At 44.7% G+C, this 25,345-nt stretch overlaps 1 protein-coding gene across 2 annotated transcripts in view; it reads left to right on the forward strand.

The window, feature by feature from the left end:
* Window positions 1-25,345, forward strand: part of LOC148508575 (pantothenate kinase 1) — a 57,824-nt gene that overhangs the window by 21,392 nt on the left and 11,087 nt on the right. For both annotated transcript variants that reach the window (XM_088444330.1, XM_088444331.1), the window contains exons 2-6: window positions 4,151-4,503; window positions 10,441-10,694; window positions 13,322-13,498; window positions 14,453-14,576; window positions 22,766-22,891. In XM_088444330.1, the coding sequence (XP_088300456.1) occupies window positions 4,151-4,503; window positions 10,441-10,694; window positions 13,322-13,498; window positions 14,453-14,576; window positions 22,766-22,891 (1,034 nt within the window). The remainder of the gene's footprint in view (window positions 1-4,150; window positions 4,504-10,440; window positions 10,695-13,321; window positions 13,499-14,452; window positions 14,577-22,765; window positions 22,892-25,345) is intronic.

Genomic DNA, 25,345 nt, shown 5'->3' on the forward strand with positions numbered 1-25,345 from the left:
AGAGGGTGGATAGAATTTTCGTAAGTGGCTCAGAACCTAAAATATGAAGGTACATGGAGGTAGCAAATATTTTCATTTTTACATTTTAATTCTGCTCTAAAGGAGAGAGGAACATGTCGTTTTATTACCCAGCCACCCTGTGTGACCTTCTCTTATTCCACTTAAAGCATATTTCTCACTTTTTCATGTTTTCAGCAACCCTGTTCTTTTCCTTAGTGGATGCCCAAAACTGTATGCTGGAATGTTTTACCCCACGTCCTGCCATTTTGGTCATGATACCATATGTACATTTTTTTTTTCAGTTTACAGCTTTATAATGGGTGTGAACCAGTAGGAAGTTGCAAAGGAGTGGTAATCACACAGTTATTAGTCCACACATTCCAAAGCCAGATTTAGAGACCACAGGGCCTAGGCAAGTTACTGGATTGGGTCCCAGCCAATGAACTGTCCATACCAAAATATATTTTCGATGGCATTCCCCGACACCTTTCCAGCATACCGCTTTACATACATTACTTACCTTATACATGCCCCCAACATTATTTACCCTCTCTACTACTCCTATGTAACATTAAGCCTCAGGCATTGGTGGTAGATTCCAGAGACTCCGTTCCCTTCCTGTATCACAGAATCTGAGCCCTGCTTACACTAAGGGAGGGTTTAATTTTACTGTAACAATAAAATGGATTAGGGTAATTGGGTGTAGAGGGAGGCCTAACTTGTGGGTAATACAGGTTTTCTGCTGTCGCATGCTCCTCCATCATGACCCCTTTCATCAGGTACACAATGCTCTGCTCCTGAACTTCCCACTGAAATTATTATTGCATACACCTGTGTTAAACTAGTTAATTGACGAGAATTGTGGTTAAACACAGTGACGGCAATCCTGAATTAAGAGGGAAGTCCAGGAGCAGAGCGTTTTGTACCTGATGGAAGGGGTCATGTTGGAGGGTCTGCTCCTCTGCAGCTTCACAAAGCTCCTGGGGAGAGATAAAGTAGCAACCAATCAGCTCCTATCTGTCAAGAGCTGATTGGTTCGTACTTTATCGCTCTCCAAGGCTTCGTACTATCTTTTGGTGTGGGGTTGTGAGCAGAACCATGAAGTCCCAGAAAAACAGCGGCATGGAGTAACCAATGGGACTCTGTTGAGCGAAGCCCTGGTTAGGGTGTTTAGTTTTTACTCTACCAGGAAATGCTGCTTTAAGTGAAACTGTGATGGCAAATTTATATACAGTACAAATACTCACTACAGCCATGGCCAAAAGTTTTGAGAATGACACAAGTATTGGTTTTCACAAAGTTTGCTGCTTCAGTGTTTTTAGCCCTTTTTGTCAGATGTTACTATGGTATACTGAACTAAAATTACAAACATTTCAGAAGTGTCAAAGGCTTTTATTGACCATTACATTACGTTTATGCAAATAGTCAATATCTGCAGTGTTGACCCTTCTTTTTCAAGACCTCTGCAGTTCACCCTGGCATGCTGTCAATCAACTTCTGGGCCACATACTGACTGATGGCCACCCATTCTTTCCTAATCAATGCTTGGAGTTTGTCAGAATTTGTGGGTTTTTGTTTGTCCACCCGCCTCTTGAGGATTGACCACAAGTTCTCAATGGGATTAAGGTCTTTGGAGTTTCCTGGCCATGGACCCACAATTTTGGTGTTTTGTTCCCCGAGCCACTTAGTTATCACTTTTGCCTTATGGCAAGGTGCTCCATCATGCTGGAAAAGGCATTGTTCCTCACCAAACTGTTCTTGGATGGTTGGGAGAAATTGCTCTTGGAGGATGTTTTGGTACCATTCTTTATTCATGGCTCTTAGGCAAAATTGTGAGCGAGCCCACTCCCTTGGCGAAGAACCAACCCCTCACATAAATGGTCTCCGGATGCTTTACTGTTGGCATGACAAATGACATGACACCTTTCCTTCTTACGGACAAGCGTTTTTCCAGATGCCTCCAAACAATCTGAAAGGGGATTCATCAGGGAAAATAACTTTACACCGGTCCTTAGCAGTCAAATCCATTTACCTTTTTGCAGAATTTCAGTCTGTCCCTGATGTTTTTCCTGGATAGAAGTAGCTTCTTTGCTATACTTCTTGACACCAGGCCATCCTCCAAAAGTCTTTGTCCTGTGTCATGCCAACAGTAAAGCATCCTGTGACTATTCATGTGTGGGGTTGCTTCTCAGCCAAGGGAGTGGGATCAATCACAATTTTGCCTAAGAACACAGCCATGTTCTTGGGTGCCCTGAAGCCTTCTTCACAACTATTGAACCTCTCTCCTTGAAGTCCTTGATGATCTGATAAATGGTTGATTTAGGTGCAATCTTACTAGAAGCAATGGCCCTGATTCAGAGCCGGACGCTCTGACCAGAGCGCTCGCTCTGAATCAGGGCCCACCTCCATTAATATGGAGCGTCCTCCTGGACGCTCGTATAGCTGTGGGTCACCACCCACAGCATATACGAGCGTGCAAAATGATGGTCGCGATGGTCTTGACCATCGCGACCATCGGAACTGCGAGTAAAAGCCTGCGGTTGAGTTTCTCAACCACAAGGCCAGGAGTGATTTTGGCTCTATCAGAGCCAAAATCACTCCCACTGACATCACTAGTGATGTCAGTGGGGCCGGCTTCAGACGGTAGGCGTTCCGTTGGGAACGCCTCCGTCTGGCAGACACGCCCCCGGCACGCCTACCAAAGGGGGCGTGCTGTCAGTCACCATCAACAGCACGCCCCCTTTGATGAGACACTCCGAGCGAAGGAAAGTCCTTCGCTTGTCGAGTCTCGCGCATGCGCAGTGGGGAACATCGACCCACTTGCGAGCGTACTGCCGCTCGCGAGTGGGTCTGAATGACCCCCAATATCCTTGCTTGTGAAGCCATTTTTGTGTAGCAATGATTACTGCACATGTTTCCTTGCAGGTAACCATGGCTAACAGAGGAAGAACAATGATTTCAAGCTCCACCCTCCTTTTAAAGCTTCCAGTCTGTTATTCTAACTCAATCAGCATGACAGAGTGATCTCCAGCCTTGTCCTTGTCAACACTCTCACCTGTGATAACGAGAGAATCACTGACATGATATTTTTGGGATTAGGGGCCTGATTCAGACCCGTTCGCGAGCGCATAGTGTTCGCAAGCAGGTCGATGGTCTGGCAGTGAGCATGCGCGAGCCCGGAGTAAGTGATAACTTAATTCGCTCGGGGCTCGCAGCAACACGGGGCGGCTGTCGATGTTGATCGACAGCTCGCCCCGTTTTGTAGGCAGGTCGGGGGGTGGCTGCACAAACGGAGGCATTCCCGAAGGAATGCCTGCCGTTTGTGGGCGGCCCTACTGACCTCACACGTGAAGTCAGTAGTAAACTTCCTTCTCTATTAGAGCAGGAAGTTCACTGGGGCTTGCGATGGATGAGACCCTACCACAAGGGTCTCGTTGCAAGCCTGGCAATAATCGCGACCATCGCCAGGCCGCCCGCACAAGCTGTGGGTGGTCACCCACAGCTATGCGAGCGGCCTGGAGGCGGATTTTTCTTTTTAAATCCGCCCTGATTCAAAGCGAATCAGGACCTAAGTTCATTATCATGGCAAAGAGGGACTTTGCAATTAATTACAATTCAACTGATCACTCTTCATGACATTCTGGAGTATATGCAAATTGCCATCATAGAAACTGAATCAGCAGACTTTTTGAAAACCAATACTTGTCATTCTCCAAACTTTTGCCAATGGTTGTAGAGGGGCCCATATCAGTGGCTCCCAAGAGGCTTATTCTGAGTTGAGAGCAAAGCAAAAAAGCAAGTAACTTTGTTTCTGGAACAGACCATGGTACAATGCAGAGGGTGCAAATACATTTATTTATTTTTTGCATGCAGGGTAAATACTGGCTGCTTTTGCATGTAGCCAATAAATGCTGGACAGTTTTATTTTTACTCTGCAATTTAGATTTCAGTTTGGACACCCCCCTCCCAAATTCAATCTCTCTTCATATTTTAAATCTGCCCCACCTGCAGTGCAGCATGGTTTTACCAAGGTGCAAAAGTGTTTGACATCAAACTGAAAATAGGAAACTGTATTCGTCCCTGTGTTTAATGAGATTAAATAATATCCTATATAGAATGCACTTGTAAATTTATGGATATTCTCTTACAGCATTCCCATGGTTTGGTATGGATATTGGTGGAACGCTGGTGAAATTGGTCTACTTTGAACCCAAAGACATCACAGCAGAAGAAGAACAAGAAGAAGTTGAAAACTTGAAGAGCATAAGAAAATACTTGACGTCAAATACAGCCTATGGTAAAACTGGAATCCGAGATGTCCACCTGGAACTGAAAAACTTGACCATCTGCGGCCGCAAAGGCAATTTACACTTCATTCGCTTCCCCACATGTGCTATGCATAGGTTCATTGAGATGGGGAGTGAGAAGAACTTTTCCAGCTTGCACACGACACTATGTGCCACAGGAGGTGGGGCCTACAAGTTTGAAGAGGACTTCAGGACGGTATGTAGGATAAAGGGCACCGTTTCACAAGTGGTCTGTTTAACAAAGTCTCAGAGTCCAATACAAAGAAAACTTCCCAAATAAACATTTTTATTAAAAAAAAAACATATAAATGTCAAAGTACAGTAGCCAAAAATATGGTAAAAAAAGCATTACAATAGAATACAGTTATTTGAACAAATAACATGTCATAGCTGTCCTTCCAGACAGAAAAAATAGTGTCTGGCAATGCCAAGGACATTTTCCATCAAGTAAATAAATGTAAAAAATTAGCACACAACTCATCCAAAATGCTGCAAGTCACAGTTTATGTAAAGTACAGTACATACCAGACAGGACACACACATTATAGCAAGCAGACTCTTCATAAGGAAAGGAGAGATTTCAACATTTCTAAGTACCTAATTACCATATGTGTGCATTCTGCTCTAACACTAGTACTACACATTGAGAATAATTTCACCAAAATGTTGTAACTGTACATATAATCAATTCTTGTATGAACATGCTCAGAATATAACAGCTTATTTTATTTACACAGTGATCATTGATCCCTATTTATGCAGTGCATGTCTGTGTAAATGGGATGTAGGCTGATGTTGTTCTAGCACCTCTTGTTAGGATAACACGCCAATGAGATGTGGAAACAAAATACGGATAATACTGTCTGGTGCAGGAATAAAAGGGCTTTAATGCAGTCATGACCATATCATGAACTACATTATTACCCGGAAAGATCTATATAATGAGAACTAGGCCCAACATAACATTTGGCAACCTTGGCTTCCCTTCATCCACATGCCATCCCTCCTTTACACAAAACATTTTGTGGAATCTTCCTAAGTTATATGTTCTTTTGGGTACACATTCCTCACCTAGGTAATTTATCATTTTTTCGTCTCCACCACTCTAAAGAAAGTGGTGCTTTTTAGCCCCTGCTGCACCTAGGGGCTGATTCAGCACAGGACGGAATTGCAAAGCCGCACACAAGCAGCTTTGCAATTCCGTCCTTGCAAACATGTAAATGCAGCAAGAGGTGTCTGACAGCCAATGCTGCATTTGCGATCTCAGCACTGCGACCGAGATCGCAGGCTTGGAGATGGTCACGATGGTTAACGGCGCCGGTCAGCTGAATAAGCCTCAGCTTATGTAGGCAGGCCAGCTTGCGAGATTAGGAATCTGCATCTGTAGATGCAGATCCTGGCCATACCACTCCCGGAAAAGGGGGGGCAACACACCCCTGGAGCGTCGGCCATCCCTGCACTGTACCGAAAATGTCTCTGTTTGTCAATCGGGCTGAGGCATAGCAGGGGCTGTGTGTGAGCACGCAAGACCCGTTCTGCACATGCGCAGAATGGGTCCTGCGTACATGCAGAATCCCGATAATCAGCCCCCTAGTGCAGTGGCTCTCAAACTCCGTCCTCAGGACCCCACATCATACTGATTCCTGTGTTGGCATGTGTGTTCCTGTATTAGCATGTGTGTTCCCGTGTTAGCGATACATACCCCTCAAAAAATATTGCAGCAATAAGCGACTAAAGAATGTGTAATTTTCGAGGACACATCAAAATTTGTAATAAGTATTTCCCCTAGGAGAGAATCTAGTAAATACGCCTTAGATCAAATAAGTGTTGTTAGAGCAGCGATATCCATGTACATTTTGCATTCAACTCTGTTCCGAGACTGGACATCTCTTGATTAAGATAAAAAGAAGAATTAAAGAAAAATGAATGCAGAAACAGAGCCGCCTTACTGTGCAAAGATCTGTACTGGAATGAAGATTTTTAGGGACAAAGGCCCTCATTCAGAGGCGGTCGCAAGAAGCGATCGCTCTCTCTGAATGAGGGCGGCCGCTTCTTTTTTTTTTTTAGTGCGATCGCTCTCTCTGAATGAGGGCGGCCGTTTCTTTTTTTTTTTTAGTGCGATCGCTCTCTCTGAATGAGGGCGGCCGTTTCTTTTTTTTTTTTTAGTGCGATCGCTCTCTCTGAATGAGGGCGGCCGTTTCTTTTTTTTTTTTTAGTGCGATCGCTCTCTCTGAGTGAGGGCGGCCGCTTCTTTTTTTTAGTGCCAGGTTGCTAGCTAAGCTGTTACCACCCACAACTTAGCGACCGACCAGAGTGATGGTCGCGATGGTCAAGACCATCGAGACCATCGGGGCTTGTGACGAGACCCTAAGGTTGGGTCTCTGCAGCCTCAAGCCCCAAGGAGCTTCCTGCTCTGATCAGCATCGACAGCCGGCCCTTTTGTAGTGAGCTCTGGAGGGAGAAAGTTTCTCTCCCGCTCCGGGGATTGCGCACACGCAGTGTGGTCGCTGCGCATGCGCAGGACCAAAACATTGACTCGGTTGCGAGCGCGCAGCGCTTGTGACCGGGTCTGAATGAGGTCCAAAGTTTAAAATATAAAAATATAGACTGTCTTTGGGATAGTTGTAAACTATGACATGTACATACCTCCCAATATTTGGGAGTTTGGAACCAACATGGGGGAGGCGTGTCCGCAGTACACTGGCAGAGGGCAAATGTCTAGTCGGAAGGGCCTCATCCTCTTCTTTTTTTTTTCTTGCAAAAAAAATTAAAATTACATTTTATTGCCTGCATCATGAGAATACCTGCCAGCTTATCAGGCTGAATGGACAGTCCCCTCAAATTTGTAATGTCCTGCTGAAATCAGGATGTTGGGAGCTATAAATGTATTTATGTATAAAGAAATTATTTGTTATTTTTGCCACGTGATATTGTACATATATTGCAAGAATCCATTTCCATCCAGTAACAGGAGGTATACAGTGTTCAATTTTGTTTATTTTTATTAATATTAAGGGGCAGAGAACATATGCATAATATTGAAGCCTTTTCAGTGTATATTCATTAGAATAATCATTTGGTCTTTATTTAAAGCAGCAGATCAGCCATCTCATTGCAGCGTGTTGCATAGCAACAAAATAATCATGAAGAGGCAGTAAAACCGCCTATCTGGCTGATTGTATAATTACCAAACCTTACAAAGAAATGTTTTGGAGCAGCCCTCATCAAATAGACAATCTATTAAAACACAAGAATCACATTATCAGCTAATAGAGGTTAACAATGGGACTGATATAGAATTTGCCGCATTTTGCGTCCCAAACGTTCCAGACAAAAAATTATTTGCGGAAATTAAAGACTTGAGGGGATGTTTTGAGTCGCCCATGTTTTCAGATACATCCAACTCAAAACATACAGCAATAGGTCTATATCGGGAGTACAATTGTGTATATTTATGTACAACTAGAGAGTAGAGATGCGAGTGCACAGTGTTGGATATAAATGTGATGATGACATTACCCAGTTCATATACAATGTAGTGTAGTGTGGTATAGAGTTGTGTACGCATACACCTGGCCTCAATATGCCAGGAATCTGTATGAAATACCGCCGGCCGCATGGTCGGCGGTTCGATTCCCGGCAGCAGCAGCCCGACACTGTAACAGATCCCGGCAGCGGCAGTCCGACAGCGCTGGAAATCCTGATCGTCCCTAGGTAAATATTAACTAACCTAACCTACCCCCCTTACCCTAATCCTCCCTTAGGGGTGCCTAACCCTAACCTCCCCCCCCAAGTGCCTAACCCTAATCCCCCCTCTAGGTGCCTAAACCTAACCCCCCCTTCCCCGCTACCTAAACCTAAGTCCCTCGGGAGGGTGCCTAACCCTAACCTCACCCCGGGGGTGCCTAACATTAACCCTCCCTCCCCCTAGCCTAACCCTCCCGGGGGGGTGCCTAGCCCTAAGTCCCCCCGGGAGCCCTAACCCTCCTCCCCCCCCTGCGGCTATCCGCTCGCGGCGCCTGGCATCCCTTTGATCGGTTTCCCGGCGTCGGTGAAATGAGCGGCGTCTACACCCTCGCCGGAACATGACAGTCGGGAAGCCGGCTGTTGGTATAATGTCAGCCGGCTTCCCGATTGCATCCCATATGCCATGCGACGCAAGACTGAGTCTGTATACAAAGCACAACAGAACCTTAAGGGATAAAAAGCTGCTGCATCGTAGCACTATGTATACAGTTCGAGACTCAGTCGCACACAAGATATACAAGTGTTGCATACCAAATTAATCAATGCACTCTGTGAAGCGGTTTGTCGCATCTGATTGCTACTAAGACGTTCTTTCGGGCTAAATAGACACACTGGGCAAGCCAAGTCGCGCAGGGCCTGGCTTGCCGAGAAGGTCTTTTTGTATGAGGACACATCTGTACATAAGAGACAATAGTCTCATTAATAAATGTGAAAATTCCATTTGTAATATAAAATGTAATTAAATCTCTTTGAAAAATCCGATGGGAAGTTATTTTTTCTTGCATTAGTCAAAACAAAATTGACAATAAAAAAGAAATCTAAATATAGAGCCACAGCTTGTCATACTATAACCATGACCATTGATTAGCTGCCGGGGTCAGTACAACAGCCAATCAGAAGCGGATAAATCTTGCTGCAGCTGTAATCATCTATTACACATACAGCAGACCTTTAGTACCGCAAAAGGAATGTGTTCTAAGATGAGTAACTGGATATGCAACCAAGTCTAATTAAGCTGCATCTCCAGGGCGTGTGCTACACTTGGGGGTACATGCCTTTATGGTGCTCACCTTAAGATCTCTTCAGAATTAAGTTTCTGGAAGTCATCACCCTCAAACTGCCCAATGGCTGATGAATCTTCTGTGTTTTTGCAAATGCCACTATCTAGAGCCATGCGTTTCCCTGGAAGATTGAGCATACAGCTTTCCGATTACAGTTCATAAATATCATTTTCTGAGCATATTTTATAGAGTTTCCTGTCCCGCATTGACCGCTAATCTGCAGGCATTTGTTTTCATTGTTTCGCTTGCACTGTGTGAATGAAAGCTTTTACTGATTGGTTGCTATGAAATAAATCCCCTCTATGGGAAAGGCTCTGTGGCTCAGACAATTAGCATTGTAATCCGGCAGTTTAGCATGCTAATCAACTTGACAAGGATGTTAAACAGCCCAGCCAGTATGCTAATCACGGCCTCTGCCACCTTCCAGCTCTACACCAGTAGGAAGCAATGTCGTAGAGTAGGGCAGCTGGGACATAACACTCCTCCATAATTATGCAGTCGGTGTATTAACATGCTTTCCCCTGTTCCTCTACCAGTAAAGCGAGGGTGGGGAAAATAGAGTAAATTTAAAATTTTGTAGGCCTCTGAAAGGCTTGTACTCAAAGGAAAAAAAAAAAAAAAGAGGGTCTTTCACACAGATGACAGATTTCCTTTTAGACATAGTTGCCGACATTCTGGCAGCCCCCTCCTGGAGGGGACTGCAAGGTCAGTGCAGAAGTGTGGGGGGCGACTGAAATGGGCGGTGCCGGGGCGTGCCGACGCGATCACTTCATCCTGGCCCTGCCCCCGCTTTATAATGCCAATATTACCGGCTTTGGCGGGGCTACGTTGACTGGATTCAGCGCGAATGGCGTCATTGCACCGCTGGACTGCCCACTTTCGTATGTGAGGGGGGGGCGGCAGCCTTTCTGGGGGACTTGCCTACACTTGCGGGGGGCCCGGGAGCTGCACCCGATTTTCAGAAGGCTCCCGGCAGTTCCTGGAGAGTAGGCAAGTATGCTTTAAGAGCCCCAATTAAACTGTCTGTGAGTAGCATTGGCCAAGTCAAAGTGCAGTGTATGTAAATATGACTTACATTATGTACTTTGTTTATGTGTCTTTTTGTTCTGTCATATCTAGCCTGTACAGGAGAGCAAAGTGCTGTGTATGTAAATGTGACGTACAGTATGTACTTTGTTTATGTGTTTTTTTGTTCTGTCATATCTAGTCTGTACAGGAGAGCAAAGTGCTGTCTGATAGCTCTTTGCCCTTGTATTTGGAATAATTGTATCCTCTGCTCTACTTTCACCTGCTTATTCATTAACCTATTGTTTTTCACTTTTTAGATAGCTGACCTCCAGCTCCATAAACTGGATGAACTGGACTGTTTGATCCAGGGCCTGCTCTATGTGGATTCCGTGGGGTTTAATGGCTGTCCAGAGTGTTACTATTTTGAAAACCCAACAGACCCGGAGCAATGTCAGAAGAAGCCATACTGCCTTGATAACCCTTATCCTATGTTGCTGGTTAATATAGGTTCAGGGGTCAGCATCCTTGCAGTGTATTCTAAAGACAACTATAAAAGAGTAACTGGGACCAGGTAACTTGCTGTTGGCATTGTGTAACATCATATAATCACTATCTTAAGTGCTAATCACATCTTCTGCTTACTGCACAGCTATTTGCTCTGTGCATGTCATTTGACAGATATGGATGTACTCCAATGCACTCTCCACCACCCTCTCCGCGCCACTGGTCAGCTGGTAACTGATATATCTTGCTTGTCACATTGGTGATTTTACCTTAAGTACGAAAAGTGTTTGCTCCACATCACACAATATAGAGCCCAGGCCAATTGCTCCCCTGTGGAATAATACTACTTCGTTTGGTGGAAAGAAGCAGTATGTCCGTTTCTTACATTTGTTATGAGATTTAGTTTGAGGATTATGTTCCTAATGTATAATGTGTGGATCACAATCGCATAAATCATCAGGTAATTTAAACAAGTAATTTTAGACTGATTTTCACCTCAGGAGCAGTATTTTAATTGTCATTGGGTTTTTGAATGACGATGACATTCGCATACTGACTTTAAACAGATAAGCGGCTGCCATTTGGGTTCGGTACAGGAAGGTAAACACTCAATATGTCTACAGGGTCGTTCCATGCCAAATCATCACAAAAAAAGTAACTTTTCAACCCGGCTGTCTCAGATTTTCATGAAATTTGGTAGGATGGTAGATGACATAAAGTAACTTTCATATGTAAAAGTTTAGCCCTCAGTGATACACTGTGTTCATGCTCTTAATCAAACTTCCACTATTCACTGATAAACTGTATTAGATAAACTTAGGGCCTGAGGGCCTCATTCAGAGGCGGTCGGAGGATGCAAGCGGTCGCTCAGAAACTGGGCGGCCACTTGCATCCTGACCGCCCGCCTCTGTTGCGGTCGTTAGGCTGTGGGTTAACACCCACAGCTCTACCGACCGCTCGGGTGATGGTCGCGATGGTCAGAGACCATCGCGACCATTGGGGCTTACGACGAGACCCTAGGGTAGGGTCTCACTTGTCGTAAGCCCCGGAGAGCTTCTGGCACTAGTGATGTCGGTGGGGCCTCCCCAAATGGGAACGCCTCAGTTTGGGCTGCCACCCCCCCGGCCCGCCTTCCAAACGGGGCGAGCTGTCAATCAACATCGACAGCACGCCCCCTTTGGAAAGAGACCCGACAGCGCCGGTCGTAGCGGGTCTCACGCATGCGCACGAGGGAGCCGGCTCCCTCGTGCGCATGCGCACTGGCAAAACATCGAGGTGGTCGTAGACCGTACGGCCGCCTCTGAATAAGGTCCTGATTCTGTAAGGATCGTAATTGCAAACTTGCACGCAGGCTATAGATATGATGTATGCACGCAGGCAGCTATGTAATTGCAACCCTTGCAGATATGATAATGCACAGGAGGCATCACGCCTCCTGTGCATTACTTAACCGAGCTGCGTTGATCAACGCAGCATCGGTTAATCTGTGTACCATCGGCCGGCTGTGGTGACCCATCGGGTCACTTTTTTTAGAAATGTAGAATTCAATATTTATATATGAAGCTAGTTTTTATGAAAACTGTAGTCCCTTAAGGTACGTACACATGGTACAATTAAAATGCATGATATGAACGATAACGATATCGATCATATCGTTATCGTGCATTTTTCGGTGCCTCCAACCCACCAGCGACCTGCAATGCGTGGGCTCGAATGGACGATAACTATATCGTCCATCGCCCATCGTTGCAGACCAACCTGGTCGATATCGACCAAGTTACTATAGGGACCCCCGTTCGTTGATCGCAGGTCGTTGGCCGTCATTGGTGGTGTGCTGGATGATCGATATTAATCATCCAGCACACCCGGGAGATCGTTCAGCGATATCGTTATCACTGACTGTCGTACCGTCTGTACGCAACATAAGCTTCAACACAATCCCAACATGAAAGTTCTACCACAATTAGATACAAAGTTATGATTTGTTTTAGTTGACCTTGGAAGCCTAAAAGTTAAATATTTTGTCATGTTTGCAAGCCTGTTGCATGAACACCGGGTATCACTGAGGGCTAAAATTTTACATATGAAAGTTACTTTATGCCGTCTATCGCCCTACCAAATTTTATGGAAATCTGACATGGTTGGGTTGGAAGCTGTGATGATTTCGCATGGAATTGACCCCACAGTGAGTATGTCAACCTCACACTGCCGGTACCTGAATCCTGACATGGATGTAATACAACTTAGAGCGTTGTACCCATGCAGGTATTATAACTTTAAGCATGCCAGTAAGTAGAATGTTTTATACCAGCAGTACAGTTAGAATGCTGTAAGTAGCATTATACCCGTGTTGTGATCCCGGGGCCGGCGTTGTGAAATTGACTCACTATGGACATAGTGCGTGTCGACTTCCTCACTGCATCTCCTGCCATTTACCAGGCTGAACCAATATGAAAGAGAATGTGCCGTATCAGATCACTATGAACTAGGGACATCAGTAAGAAATGATGAGCAGTGTTCATGATGGGCTGGTCATTAATTAATATGATGCAATGATTTTAATACTGTTGATGCACACAAAATGGCTGTCTCTAATTTCTGTCCACTCATGGAGTGGAACTGTATTTACGGTAGACAGGGTTATATGGTGTCTCCAAGGACCTTTATTCACACACATTTGTGTACTCTTTACAGCCTGGGAGGAGGAACATTCCTTGGTTTGTGTTGTTTGCTGACCGGTTGTGAAACATTCGAGGAAGCTTTGGAAATGGCAGCCAAAGGGGACAGCACTAATGTTGATAAACTGGTTAAAGACATCTATGGTGGGGACTATGAGCGCTTCAGCCTTCAGGGCTCTGCTGTTGCTTCTAGGTAATTCTGTGTATGTTATTTTCTATTTTTATTTAGACTGTGGGACTCTTATGAAGTGCCTAAATGTTCGAGGAGCTGTTGTCCCCAACCCCAGAAATTGGCGCTACTGGCTCTTGTGCTGATAACCCTTTTGGGAATGTGAGGCAAGGCGTTTATATAAATAAAATAATACTTAATACCTTTTGTTTGCACCAGCAAAGTCCATTCTTATCATCCACAAGGATCTTGCTCCAGTGGTGGAGTACATGCAGCAGATACACCTGGACAGGCGTATCTGCGGCCGTCTCCGTGCCCAAATGCATAGAAAGTATGTGAACATGCTTTTACTGTTCTTGCACTATCAAGCCAGTATATTTGTGTTTTCCAAAAAGGATGCAACAATCTTACACCGCTGACCTTTATGACAAGCCATCTATGCTGTCCATACATACAAAGGGGATAAACACGGGTCAGGTGGGACCGCAAGAAAATTATGGGGAATTTTTTTTTCTCATGCCAAAATGTTGTCACTTATGTCTGTATGAACAGCATAAAGATCAATGGATCTCTATACTGTGCTATTCCCCTTGCTGGTTTCGTGAGCTCTGTCTCTAAGACAACTTAAGTGAACACTCGTGTGGACCAAAACATGGACTGACCTGCTGAGCTGTTGCCATGCTCTATTCCCTAGGCAGGCAAAATACAGTATGCTCGTATACTTCCTACACCCTGCCCCGGAGCTTAATAAAGAATAGGTGTTTATGGGAAAGATTCCTGGACTGCACACCCTGAATATATATATAATGGGAGGTGCTTCCTGATGAGACTAATTGCAGGCACAAAAACAGACAAAGAATAGGTGTTGCCGGTAGTATATCTTCACACAATGCAGATGTAGAGAGTGACTATATTAGAATGTACTGTATATATTTACCTGTCTAAATTAACTTCTTGATAATTTTTTTTTTTTTAAAGCTTTGGCCACATGATGAGCAAGGAGAAAAGAGATACCATTAGTAAGGAGGACTTGGCAAGAGCTACGCTGGTTACCATCACAAATAATATAGGATCAATTGCTCGTATGTGCGCCGTTAATGAGGTAATAATTGCCTTCTCATTCATTCATACGTCATCAGTTCCAATGCCATTTAGAGACTGATCTAGCAGAAAACAGGGAGCTGGATTAATGAGATTTCCCTTCCGTATTAAACATGTTCTGCCACCAAAAAATTTTTTCTTTTTTTTTTAAACAAGTTTCTGTCAGAGCATTTCCTGCTCTTTGTTCCCCTGGACTCATGCATTTTCAGGTCATGGGGGAGATGAACTAAGCCTTGGAGAGCGATTAAGTGGAGACTGATAAAGTACAAACTAATCAGCTCCTAACTGCCATTTTTAAACGGTCTGTAAACTGACAGCTAGTAGCTGATTGGTTGGTACTTTATCACTCTCCACTTTATCTCTCTCCAAGGCTAGAGCCTCTCCCCACTTATCTCCAGTCCTCCATCACATGTTTGAGGCAGCAGTATGATTGGCTGCAGTATGGTTGCATAGCCGTGTCTTCGGTTACAATTAAACGTCCATGGAACACGTATATTATCCAGTAGCGTAGTCATACACACAGAATTCCAAGGAATCATTCTGTGGATTCCATTCCTGGATCTTAAAGTAACATTCCATTTCTTATCTGTGTAGCATGACACATTGGGCCCGATTCAGAGCCGCTCGCAAGCGGCTCGATGTTAATGAACTGCGCATGCACAGCGTCCGGCGTTCAGTCGCTACGGGGCTCGCAACAAGATGGGGCGGCTGTCGATGTTGATTGACAGCTCTCCCCGTCTTGTGGGCGGGTAGGGGGGGTGGCTGCACAAACGCAGGCGTTCCCTTAGGAACGCCTGCCATTTGTAGGGCAGACTAACTGACATCACTACTAATGTCTGTAGTGGACTTCCTGCTCTATTAGAGCAGGAAGTCCACTCGGCCTTGCGGTAGCTAGACCCTACCCCAGGGTCTTGTCGCAAGGCCGATGGTCACGATTATCGTGACGGTCTCCTGGCTGCTCGCACAAGCTGTGGGTGGTCTCCCACAGCTTTGCAAGCGGCCGGAGAAAAAAAAACAACATACGCCCACATTCCCTGCAAGCGGCCGCCAGCAGCGAGCAGCTCTGAGTCAGGGCCATTATGCATAAGGTTAAAGTGCCTGCCATGAGTCTCTATACCACCTGATACTACCTTTCGTGTCCTTATTGTGCAGTCGTATCACAGATGATTCCTTATGGGTTAATTTTGGCACAGACATTTTAAGACCTGCAAACGGACTCTAGGAAGGGTATGTACTCTGAGTACTGGGCTGAAAATAATTATACCCATATTTCTTTTGCGTGCAACTATGGTTTCACCATGCAATACAGAATGTTTGTTGTTCCCATTTAGTATTGTGGGGTTGGGCACGGGATGCTGGCGGTCAGAATTTCTACGCCGGCATCCCGACAGGGCTAGGACACCTGTATCCTAACCCTACCCCTAAAACTCACCCCCCCCTCACCGCAGCCTAACCCTAAAGTACTTACGGTTGGGATGCTGGCGCTGGGATTCTGAATATAAACTACATCCTGTATTGAGGAGCCAGATACAAGCAATGTAGGGAATCTAATAAACATCAGATTAAGAAGAAAATAGAATTTAAACTGCACTTGTCAGAAAATAATTTTTAATTCATTAAACTGCTGCATTTTGTGAACTAATTACATTTCTGAAGTCAAAATAATATTATAAACATCACTAATACTAATGTGACTTGTGCATGAATGAATTCGGATGTGCTTGATGGAACTGTTTTGCTTTTCATAGAAAGGAATCTTCACATACTGATATGTCCTCATACATCACATACTGATATGTCCTCATACATCATGCACTGATATGTCCTCATACATCACATGCTGATATGTCCTCATACATCACATACTGATATGTCCTCATACATCACATACTGATATGTCCTCATACATCATGCACTGATATGTCCTCATACATCACATACTGATATGTCCTCATACATCACATACTGATATGTCCTCATACATCATGCACTGATATGTCCTCATACATCACATACTGATATGTCCTCATACATCACATACTGATATGTCCTCATACATCATGCACTGATATGTCCTCATACATCACATACTGATATGTCCTCATACATCACATACTGATATGTCCTCATACATCATGCACTGATATGTCCTCATACATCACATGCTGATATGTCCTCATACATCACATACTGATATGTCCTCATACATCACATACTGATATGTCCTCATACATCACGCACTGATATGTCCTCATACATCACGCAGCGCGATTTGCCTGGTGTGAATGAGCCACCAGGTCCCATGCTACTCTGCTAGCATCTGGCATCATTTTTTGTCAAAAATGCGTCTAAGGCGCAGTGCGATGCAATTTGGACGTATAAGGACACATCTGAATCCCATAATCGCAATTAGTACCCCAGTTTCCATAAAGCAGTCAGGTTGGGCTTTCTTCCCTGGAACCTTGTCTGTTGCATTAGAGTTTCTTCTTATAACAGTGAATAATTGGGTGTGGATCCAGCCATGGGCTAAAGAAGGTAGTAGTTTAGGTAATGGTCTTCTGCTTCCTTGATTTGTTATATCGTTGACTATAATAAGCTTTCATTCATTGACTACAACTTTTTCTGAACTGTAACTTTAATTAATGCAGAATCTTAGCAGTCAACATTGAATTTGTCACAAATAATTTATATTATTCATTGCTACTATAAATAGGCTGGAAGTTGGTGGCAGGCAGAGGGCAGGGAAGGCTGGACCTGGGAGGGCACAGGGCAGGGAATGCTGGACTAGGGGGGCCACATAACAGGGAACGCTGGACTCTGGGGAGGACTGGGAAAACAGCACAAACAACACTGACCATTACTAGCCAGGCTGTGTGTTTGTCTCCAGGGTAGGGATGGAAATCATTTGATGTTTCATCGGAAACATCGGTCAGATGGTTTCGATGTTCGACCCTGCAATGTTTTGGATCCTGCAATGCAAGATTCCTCCCCCGATGTTTTTCCCTACTTTTCCAATGGTTTTTTTTGTGTCTGTGACACTGTGTGGTGCTTTCACTGCTTTGGGCTGCGGGCTTACTCTCTCCTTGTTTTATATTAAATGACAACTTAAGAAGAGAGTACAAAACACTGACTGGGCTACTGCTGCGTGCATGCTGTTGCTGGGGGTGGTGGCTGACAGTGACAGACACTCTGGTCAGCCAATTAGCAGCAGCACATAGGACAGTCCGTCCCCTGGCTCTCTGTCACTGGTGCTACTCTCAGTGAACACTGGTTGGCTGCTGGGGTGTCTGGCTGCTGTAGCTATTGGTAACTGAGCAGTCAGTCTCATCATGTCACTGTCAGGCACGCACTGCATGACAGACCCAGCGGTGCCTAATGCTGGGCTGTCATACCACTAGTATGACAGCCTGGCAGTCCCGGCCGTACAATTTGGAACGATGTACATACGATCTGACGTACGATCACTCGCCCCTATACGACTGGTCCTGATATGATCGATCATGTGCCTCACCAAAAACATGCGATCATAATAGATTTAAATGACGATGGTCGGATACCCGGCACGATCTGCATACGATTAGGACATCTGATCATAAGATACGATAGAAGAGCGGCGGGAGCGCACATCGGTTCCTATTCCTACCTAAATGGTACACGATTTCCTCACAAGCACAGGCTGAAAGAGTAAAGTCTGGGAGAATGGACAGCAAGAGAAACCAAAATGAGAAAGAGAGAGAGAGACTGTAAGATACCTTCAATAACCAGTTTGATTTACCACAAATCATGTCTCTCTTTACTTCTAAAAATCCATACATCCTTATAATTTTTGCACCATTTGCATTTATATATATGTGTGTGTGTGTGTGTGTGTGTGTGTATATATATATATATATATATATATATATATGTACACAATATATATAATAAAGAAAAATATCCAACTCAATGTGGAATATAGACCAGCACACTCAAGTACAAAAAGTTAATTTAATGTCCATGATATAACAGGGGAAACAAGCCATCCATATAATCAGTTACAGAAAGGGACATCAGTACTTATCATAACCAACAATAGAGGCTCCATGATGTCAACATGCCCATATCGTGTGGAGCCTCTATGTTTATATCTAAATAATGAGAAGAAGGAAAGGTGAGTGCTACCATCAGTCCTGTGTCATGCCAACAGTAAAGCATCCTGAGACCATTCATGTGTGGGGTTGCTTCTCAGCCAAGGGAGTGAGATCACTCACAATTTTGCCTAAGAACACAGCCATGAATAAATAATGGTACCAAAACATCTTCCAAGAGCAACTTCTCCCAACCATCCAAGAACAGTTTGGTGAGGAACAATGCCTTTTCCAGCATGATGGAGCACCTTGCCATAAGGCAAAAGTAATAACAAAGTGGCTTGGGGAACAAAACATCGAAATTGTGGGTCCATGGCCAGGAAACTCCCCAGACCTTAATCCCATTGAGAACTTGTGGTCAATCCATTAGAGGCGGGTGGACAAACAACAACCCACAAATTTTGACAAACTCCAAGCGTTGATTAGGCAAGAATGGGCGGCAATCAGTCAGTATGTGGCCCAGAAGTTGATTGACAGCATGCCAGGGCGAATTGTAGAGGTCTTGAAAAAGAAGTGTCAACACTGCAAATATTGAATCTTTGAATAAACTTAATGTAATTGTCAATAAAAGCCTTTGATACTTATGAAATGCTTGTAATTTTACTTCAGTATACCATAGTAACATCTAACAAAAAGGTCTAAAAACACTGAAGCAGCAAACTTTGTGAATACCAATACTTGTGTCATTCTTAAAACTTTTGGCCATGGCTGTACAGTGTGTGTGTGTGTGTGTGTGTGTGTGTGTGTGTGTGTGTGTGTGTGTGTGTGTGTGTGTGTGTGTGTGTGTGTGTGTGTGTGTGTGTGTGTGTGTGTGTGTGTGTGTGTGTGTGTATATAATATACATACAACGGGTAAAATAAGTACTGAACACATCAACATTTTTCTCAGTACATATATATGTACTGGGGCTATTGTAATGAAGCTTTCAGCAAATGTCAGCAACAACCCATGCAATTGACACATTCAAAGACATCAAACCATAGATATCCATAAATTAAGTTATGTGTAATAATGGAAATGACACGGAGAAAGTATTGAATACGTTTACTGAAATTTATTTAACACTTCGTGCAAAAGCCTTTGTTGGTAGTGACAGCTTCAAGACACCTACTGTATGGAGAAACTAGTCGCATGCATTGCTCAGGTGTGATTTTGGCCCATTCTTCACACGAACAGTCTTCAAATCTTGAAGGTTCCGTGGGCCTCTTCTATTAACTCTGATCTTTAGTTCTTTCCGTAGATTTTCAATTGGATTCAAGTCAGGTGATTGGCTGGGCCATTCTAGCAGCTTTATTTTCTTTCTCTGAAATCAATTGAGAGTGTCCTTGGCTGTGTGTTAGGGATCATTGTCTTGCTGACATGTCCACCCTTGTTTCATCTTCAGCATCCTGGTAGATGGCAGCAGAATTTTATCAAGAATGTATCTGTACATTTTTCCATTCATCCTTCCTTCAATTATATGAAATATGGTATGCCAGTATTGTACGCTGAAAAACAGCCCCACACCATGATGTTCCCACCTCCAAACTTCACTGTTATGGTATGGTGTTTTTGGGGTGATGTGCAGTCCCATTTCTCCTCCAAACATGGTGTGTATTATGGCATCAAAGAGTTCAATTTTTTTCTCATCTGACCAGACTATATTCTCCCAGTATTTCACAGGCTTGTCCTCCAAATGTTGTGCAGCAAACTTTAAACGAGCTTCTACATGCTTTTTCTTCAGCAATGGAGTCTTGCATGGTGAGCGTGCATACAGGCCATGGTGGCTGAGTGCATTACTTATTGTTTTCTTTGAAACAATTGTACCTGCTAATTCCAGGTCTTTCTGAAGCTCTCCACAAGTGGTCTTTGGCTCTTGGACAACTCTTCTGATAATTCTTTTCACTCCTCTGTCAGAAAAATTGCGAGGAGCACCTGGTCATGGCTGGTTTATTGTGAAATGATGTTCTTTCCACTTCCAGATTATGGCCCCAACAGTGCTCACTGGAACATTCGTTTAGAAATCCTTCTGTAACCAATGCCATCAGTATGTTTTGCAACAATAAGGTTGTGAAGGCCTTGAGAGAGCCTTTACCCATAATGAGATGTTTCTTGTGTGACACCTTGGTAATGAGACCCCTTTTTATAGGCCACCTTTTTATAAGCTCATATTAATTTGCACTGACAAGGGGCAGGATTGCTTTCTAACTACTGATAGATTTCAGCTGGTGTCTTGGCTTTCCATGCCTTTTTGCTCTTCCCTTTCTTCATGTGTTCAATACTCTTTCCCTGTGTCATTTCACATTATTACAAATAACTTAATTTATGGACATCTATAGCTTGATTTCTTTGCATGTGTGGATTGCATGGGTTGTTGGTGACATTTGTTGAAAATGTCATTACAATAGCCCCATTACAAATATATTTACTGAGAAAAATGTGGGTTGTGTTCAATACTTACTTTGCCCGGTGTATGTATGTGTATATATACTGTGTGTATGTATGTATGTATATATATATATATATATATATAAGTCTCCATATGGGATAAATACTGCTGTATATGCAAGTTTCAGTTTGCATTATAATGCTGTCCTGGTGAATAATGTACTAGTCCAGTAACTGTGAAGGCGAGCACCGTGGCGTCCTCCTCTTTCTGCTTTCAGCTTCTTTACAGTGTTGCCTTGTGGCATGGAGTTCAAGCAGCATTGTACAGGGCTATCAAAGCATTGAGAACTTCAGCAGAATCTTACAAAGAGCAATAAAGCTCCCGTCTCCTCTATGCCACTTTCTGCAATGCATGCCGTCTCATAATAGCTGGTTATTTTTGAACAATAACAATGAGACTACTATGGGTTTTGTTGTTGTTGTTTACCAAATCATTAAGAATCCCCTGCATTTAATGTGCATGTACTGCAGTGGTTCCCAACTGGTTTTGTATTGTGACTTACCCACTGTAACACTGAAATTGGGAAAAAATAACAATATATTTAAAAACAAACTACAGCAAATTTGTGTGTTTACAAATAAAATGTAGTTCACATATAATACCCATGGGCACCTTGAGCTTATTTTTAGAGTTTTTCTGTTACAAATGTTATAAGTGTATCCTGATGCGCCAAGTGATATACTCTAGATGAATAGATTCATTTTCCTGAAATGTTTCCTATGCCCTTATCCTTGATTTATAAACTGTATACATGAAGGGAGGCCTTCCTACGCGTGAATACAAAGCTGTGTATGTATGCCGGCTTGCTAGCACAATATGCAATATTATTTTTTTATATTCTCTAAATTTCTATGTTGGCAATATTACTTATGATTTATATTCATTCATATTCAGTACTGAATGTCATACATTTTTGAATTGAAAACAATGTGTTTGTTTTCATGTCTGTATGTCACAGAACTTGTCTGGCACTGAGGAGCATCCGATGGCCCTAGGGCTGCATGTGGCTCCCATAGACCTGTCCTCTAGTCTTTGCTGCAGTTGCGTCAAAAAGCCCCTCTTGCTGCGCCTGGACCTATGAGACTTTGCTAGCGCCGAGCGTCTATATTGCGTCTTTTTGCCAAAAATGCATCTTCGCCGCAATGGGGTGTGACTAGGACGCACCAGGAGACTGTGCTGATTACTTTGATAGGTGACACTTGTATATCTGTGTGCGACTGAGGCTCACAATCAGCATATGAAGTGCCACGGTGCAGCGGCCACAGCTTTTTTCCACGCAAAGTTCCGCTTACAGTCTCAGTCGCACATAGATATACAAGTGTCACATATCACATTAATCAGCACAGCGTATTGAGGCTAGAGGAGCAAGGATGTGGATCCTTCAACTTTGGCCCCCAGCTCCATCATGGTTTATTGTCAAATGTTATTGTTATAGCATGTAACAGAATGTTAACTTATCCTTAAGCATTGTTCCAATACAGTTTCTCTCTCTCTCTCTCTCTCTCTCTCTCTCTCTCTCTCTCTCTCTCTCTCTCTCTCTTTCTCTCTATTTTTATTTTCTTTGGACTTTTTTAACAATAGTGTAGCAATACCACTGTACTGTAAATCATTATTTTTATGTCACTTTTCCTGTAGAACATCGACAGAGTGTTGTTTGTGGGGAACTTTCTACGAATCAACATGGTTTCAATGAAGCTGCTATCTTATGCCATGGATTACTGGTCAAAAGGACAACTAAAAGCCCTTTTTTTGGAACATGAGGTAAAGGAAGTGTAAATGGGTAATGTCTGAAAGGCATGCATGGCGATGACGCTCCCAACATCGGTAACTGTGTATGCACTTGCCGATGCCGGGACTCCCGCTGGTCTCAGTGCTAACGAAATCATGCTGGGTACAAATTGTTAAATGTGTTCCTAGCGTAAGAGATAGATGTGTTCTTTATTCGTTAGGGGTTGACCCTAAAAGAAGTCTCGCTTGTGTTTATTTGTGTTAAATTGGATAGAGAGGCTGGGAGCTGGTACATGGGAAAAGCAATATGCATGTAAAGCAATGACAGTTAAAAAAAATAAAGGTTGCAGTCACCATGTCGACAAACATGGCAACATCACAATGTCGAGAGTCTTGATGTTGTCATCTGCACAATGTCAACCTGTGAAATGTTGACATTCTGCAGGGAGCAGAGAGTTAGGCTGCAGGACTGAGGGTCAGGGTTGTGCTGCGGGAGTGGGGGGCTAGGCTGCGGGACTGAGGGTCTGGGTTGTGCTGCGGGAGAGGGGGGCTAGGCTGCAGGACTGAGGGTCAGGGTTGTGCTGCGGGATAGGGGGGGTTAGGCTGCAGGACTGAGGGTCAGGGTTCTGCTGCGGGAGGGGGGGGTTAGGCTGCTGGACTGAGGGTCAGGGTTGTGCTATGGGATAGGGGGGTTAGGCTGCTGGACTGAGGGTCAGGGTTGTGCTGCGGGAGAGGGGGGTTAGGCTGCAGGACTAAGGGTCAGGGTTGTGCTGCAGGAGCAGGGGGTTAGGCTGCAGGACTGAGGGTCAGGGTTGTGCTGCGGGAGAGGGGAGTTAGGCTGCAGGACTGAGGGTCAGGGTTGTGCTGCGGGAGTGGGGGGTTAGGCTGCAGGACTGAGGGTCAGGGTTGTGCTGCGGGAGAGGGGGGTTAGTCTGCGGGACTGAGGGTCAGGGTTGTGCTGCGGGAGCAGGGGGTTAGTCTGCAGGACTTAAGGTCAGGGTTGTGCTGCGGGAGAGGGGGGTTAGTCTGCAGGACTGAGGGTCAGGGTTGTGCTGCGGGAGAGGGGGGTTAGTCTGCAGGACTGAGGGTCAGGGTTGTGCTGCGGGAGCAGGGGGTTAGTCTGCAGGACTGAGGGTCAGGGTTGTGCTGCGGAAGAGGGGGGTTAGTCTGCAGGACTTAGGGTCAGGGTTGTGCTGCGGGAGCAGGGGGTTAATCTGCAGGACTGAGGGTCAGGGTTGTGCTGCGGGAGCAGGGGGTTAGTCTGCAGGACTGAGGGTCAGGGTTGTGCTGCGGGAGCAGGGGGTTAGTCTGCAGGACTGAGGGTCAGGGTTGTGCTGCGGAAGAGGGGGGTTAGTCTGCAGGACTTAGGGTCAGGGTTGGGCTGCGGGAGCAGGGGGTTAATCTGCAGGACTTAGGGTCAGGGTTGTGCTGCGGGAGCAGGGGGTTAATCTGCAGGATTTAGGGTCAGGGTTGTGCTGCGGGAGAGGGGGGTTAGGCTGCAGGACTGAGGGTCACGGTTGTGCTGCGGGAGTGGGGGGTTAGGCTGCAGGACTGAGGGTCAGGGTTGTGCTGCGGGAGCAGGGGGTTAGTCTTCAGGACTTAGGGTCAGGGTTGTGCTGTGGGCGAGGGGGGTTAGGCTGCTGGACTGAGGGTCAGGGTTGTGCTTCGGGAGCAGAGAGTTAGGCTGCAGGACTGAAGGTCAGGGTTGTGCTACAGGAGCAGAGGATTAGGCTGCTGGACTGAGGGTCAGGGTTGTGCTGTGGGACCGGGGTATTAGAGTTAGGCTGGGGGATGGAAGGGCTAGGCATTAGGGGGAGGGTTAGAGCTAGACTGCGGGTGGGGAGGGTCAGGGTTAGGAGCATTACTCACCACCACAACCTCTCCATCACAGACAGAAGTCATTGTCACGTCACCGCCGGAAGACACCTCTAGAGCCACCAAACTATGGAAGTCACAGCTGGATCAATAGGAATGTTTTGTTGACATTCTAATCATGTTGACATGGTGAATGTCGAAATGCAAAGCATTATGAATGTCAACATGATGAATGTTGACTAAATATACCCAACCAAAAATAAACAAAATGAACAATGGTGTGGATGATGCGAGTTAAAATGTAGTTTCTACACATTCTACACAGGCCTCCTTCAGGCCAAGGTGGGCAGTCGTCGGCCACTTAATCTTTTTGTCAATCATCACAGAGTAATCTATACTGGTTGTGGATCTCATCACACACGTTAGGTTACACTGATAAGCTCATCTCAGATACAGGGTGGGCTACACTGTAAATGAATGCTCCAATGAGAGGCCCCAGGATATTATAGTCCATTTTCTTTCATGTCTCTCTAAATGGGTGTACCTTGTATCGTGTGACCCATCATAAGTACTGAAAATCCTTATTCGCTCCCACTGTGGTGCTCTCGCTTTGATGCGGTCTGTGGTGACTGGGCTGTGATAAGATGTATGGTAAGCTGTCCTAGCAGTCTC

This window comes from Taudactylus pleione, unplaced genomic scaffold (genome assembly GCF_031769625.1).
Source record: "Taudactylus pleione unplaced genomic scaffold, aTauple2 ptg000354l, whole genome shotgun sequence".
In the NCBI taxonomy this organism is placed as follows: domain Eukaryota; kingdom Metazoa; phylum Chordata; class Amphibia; order Anura; family Myobatrachidae; genus Taudactylus; species Taudactylus pleione.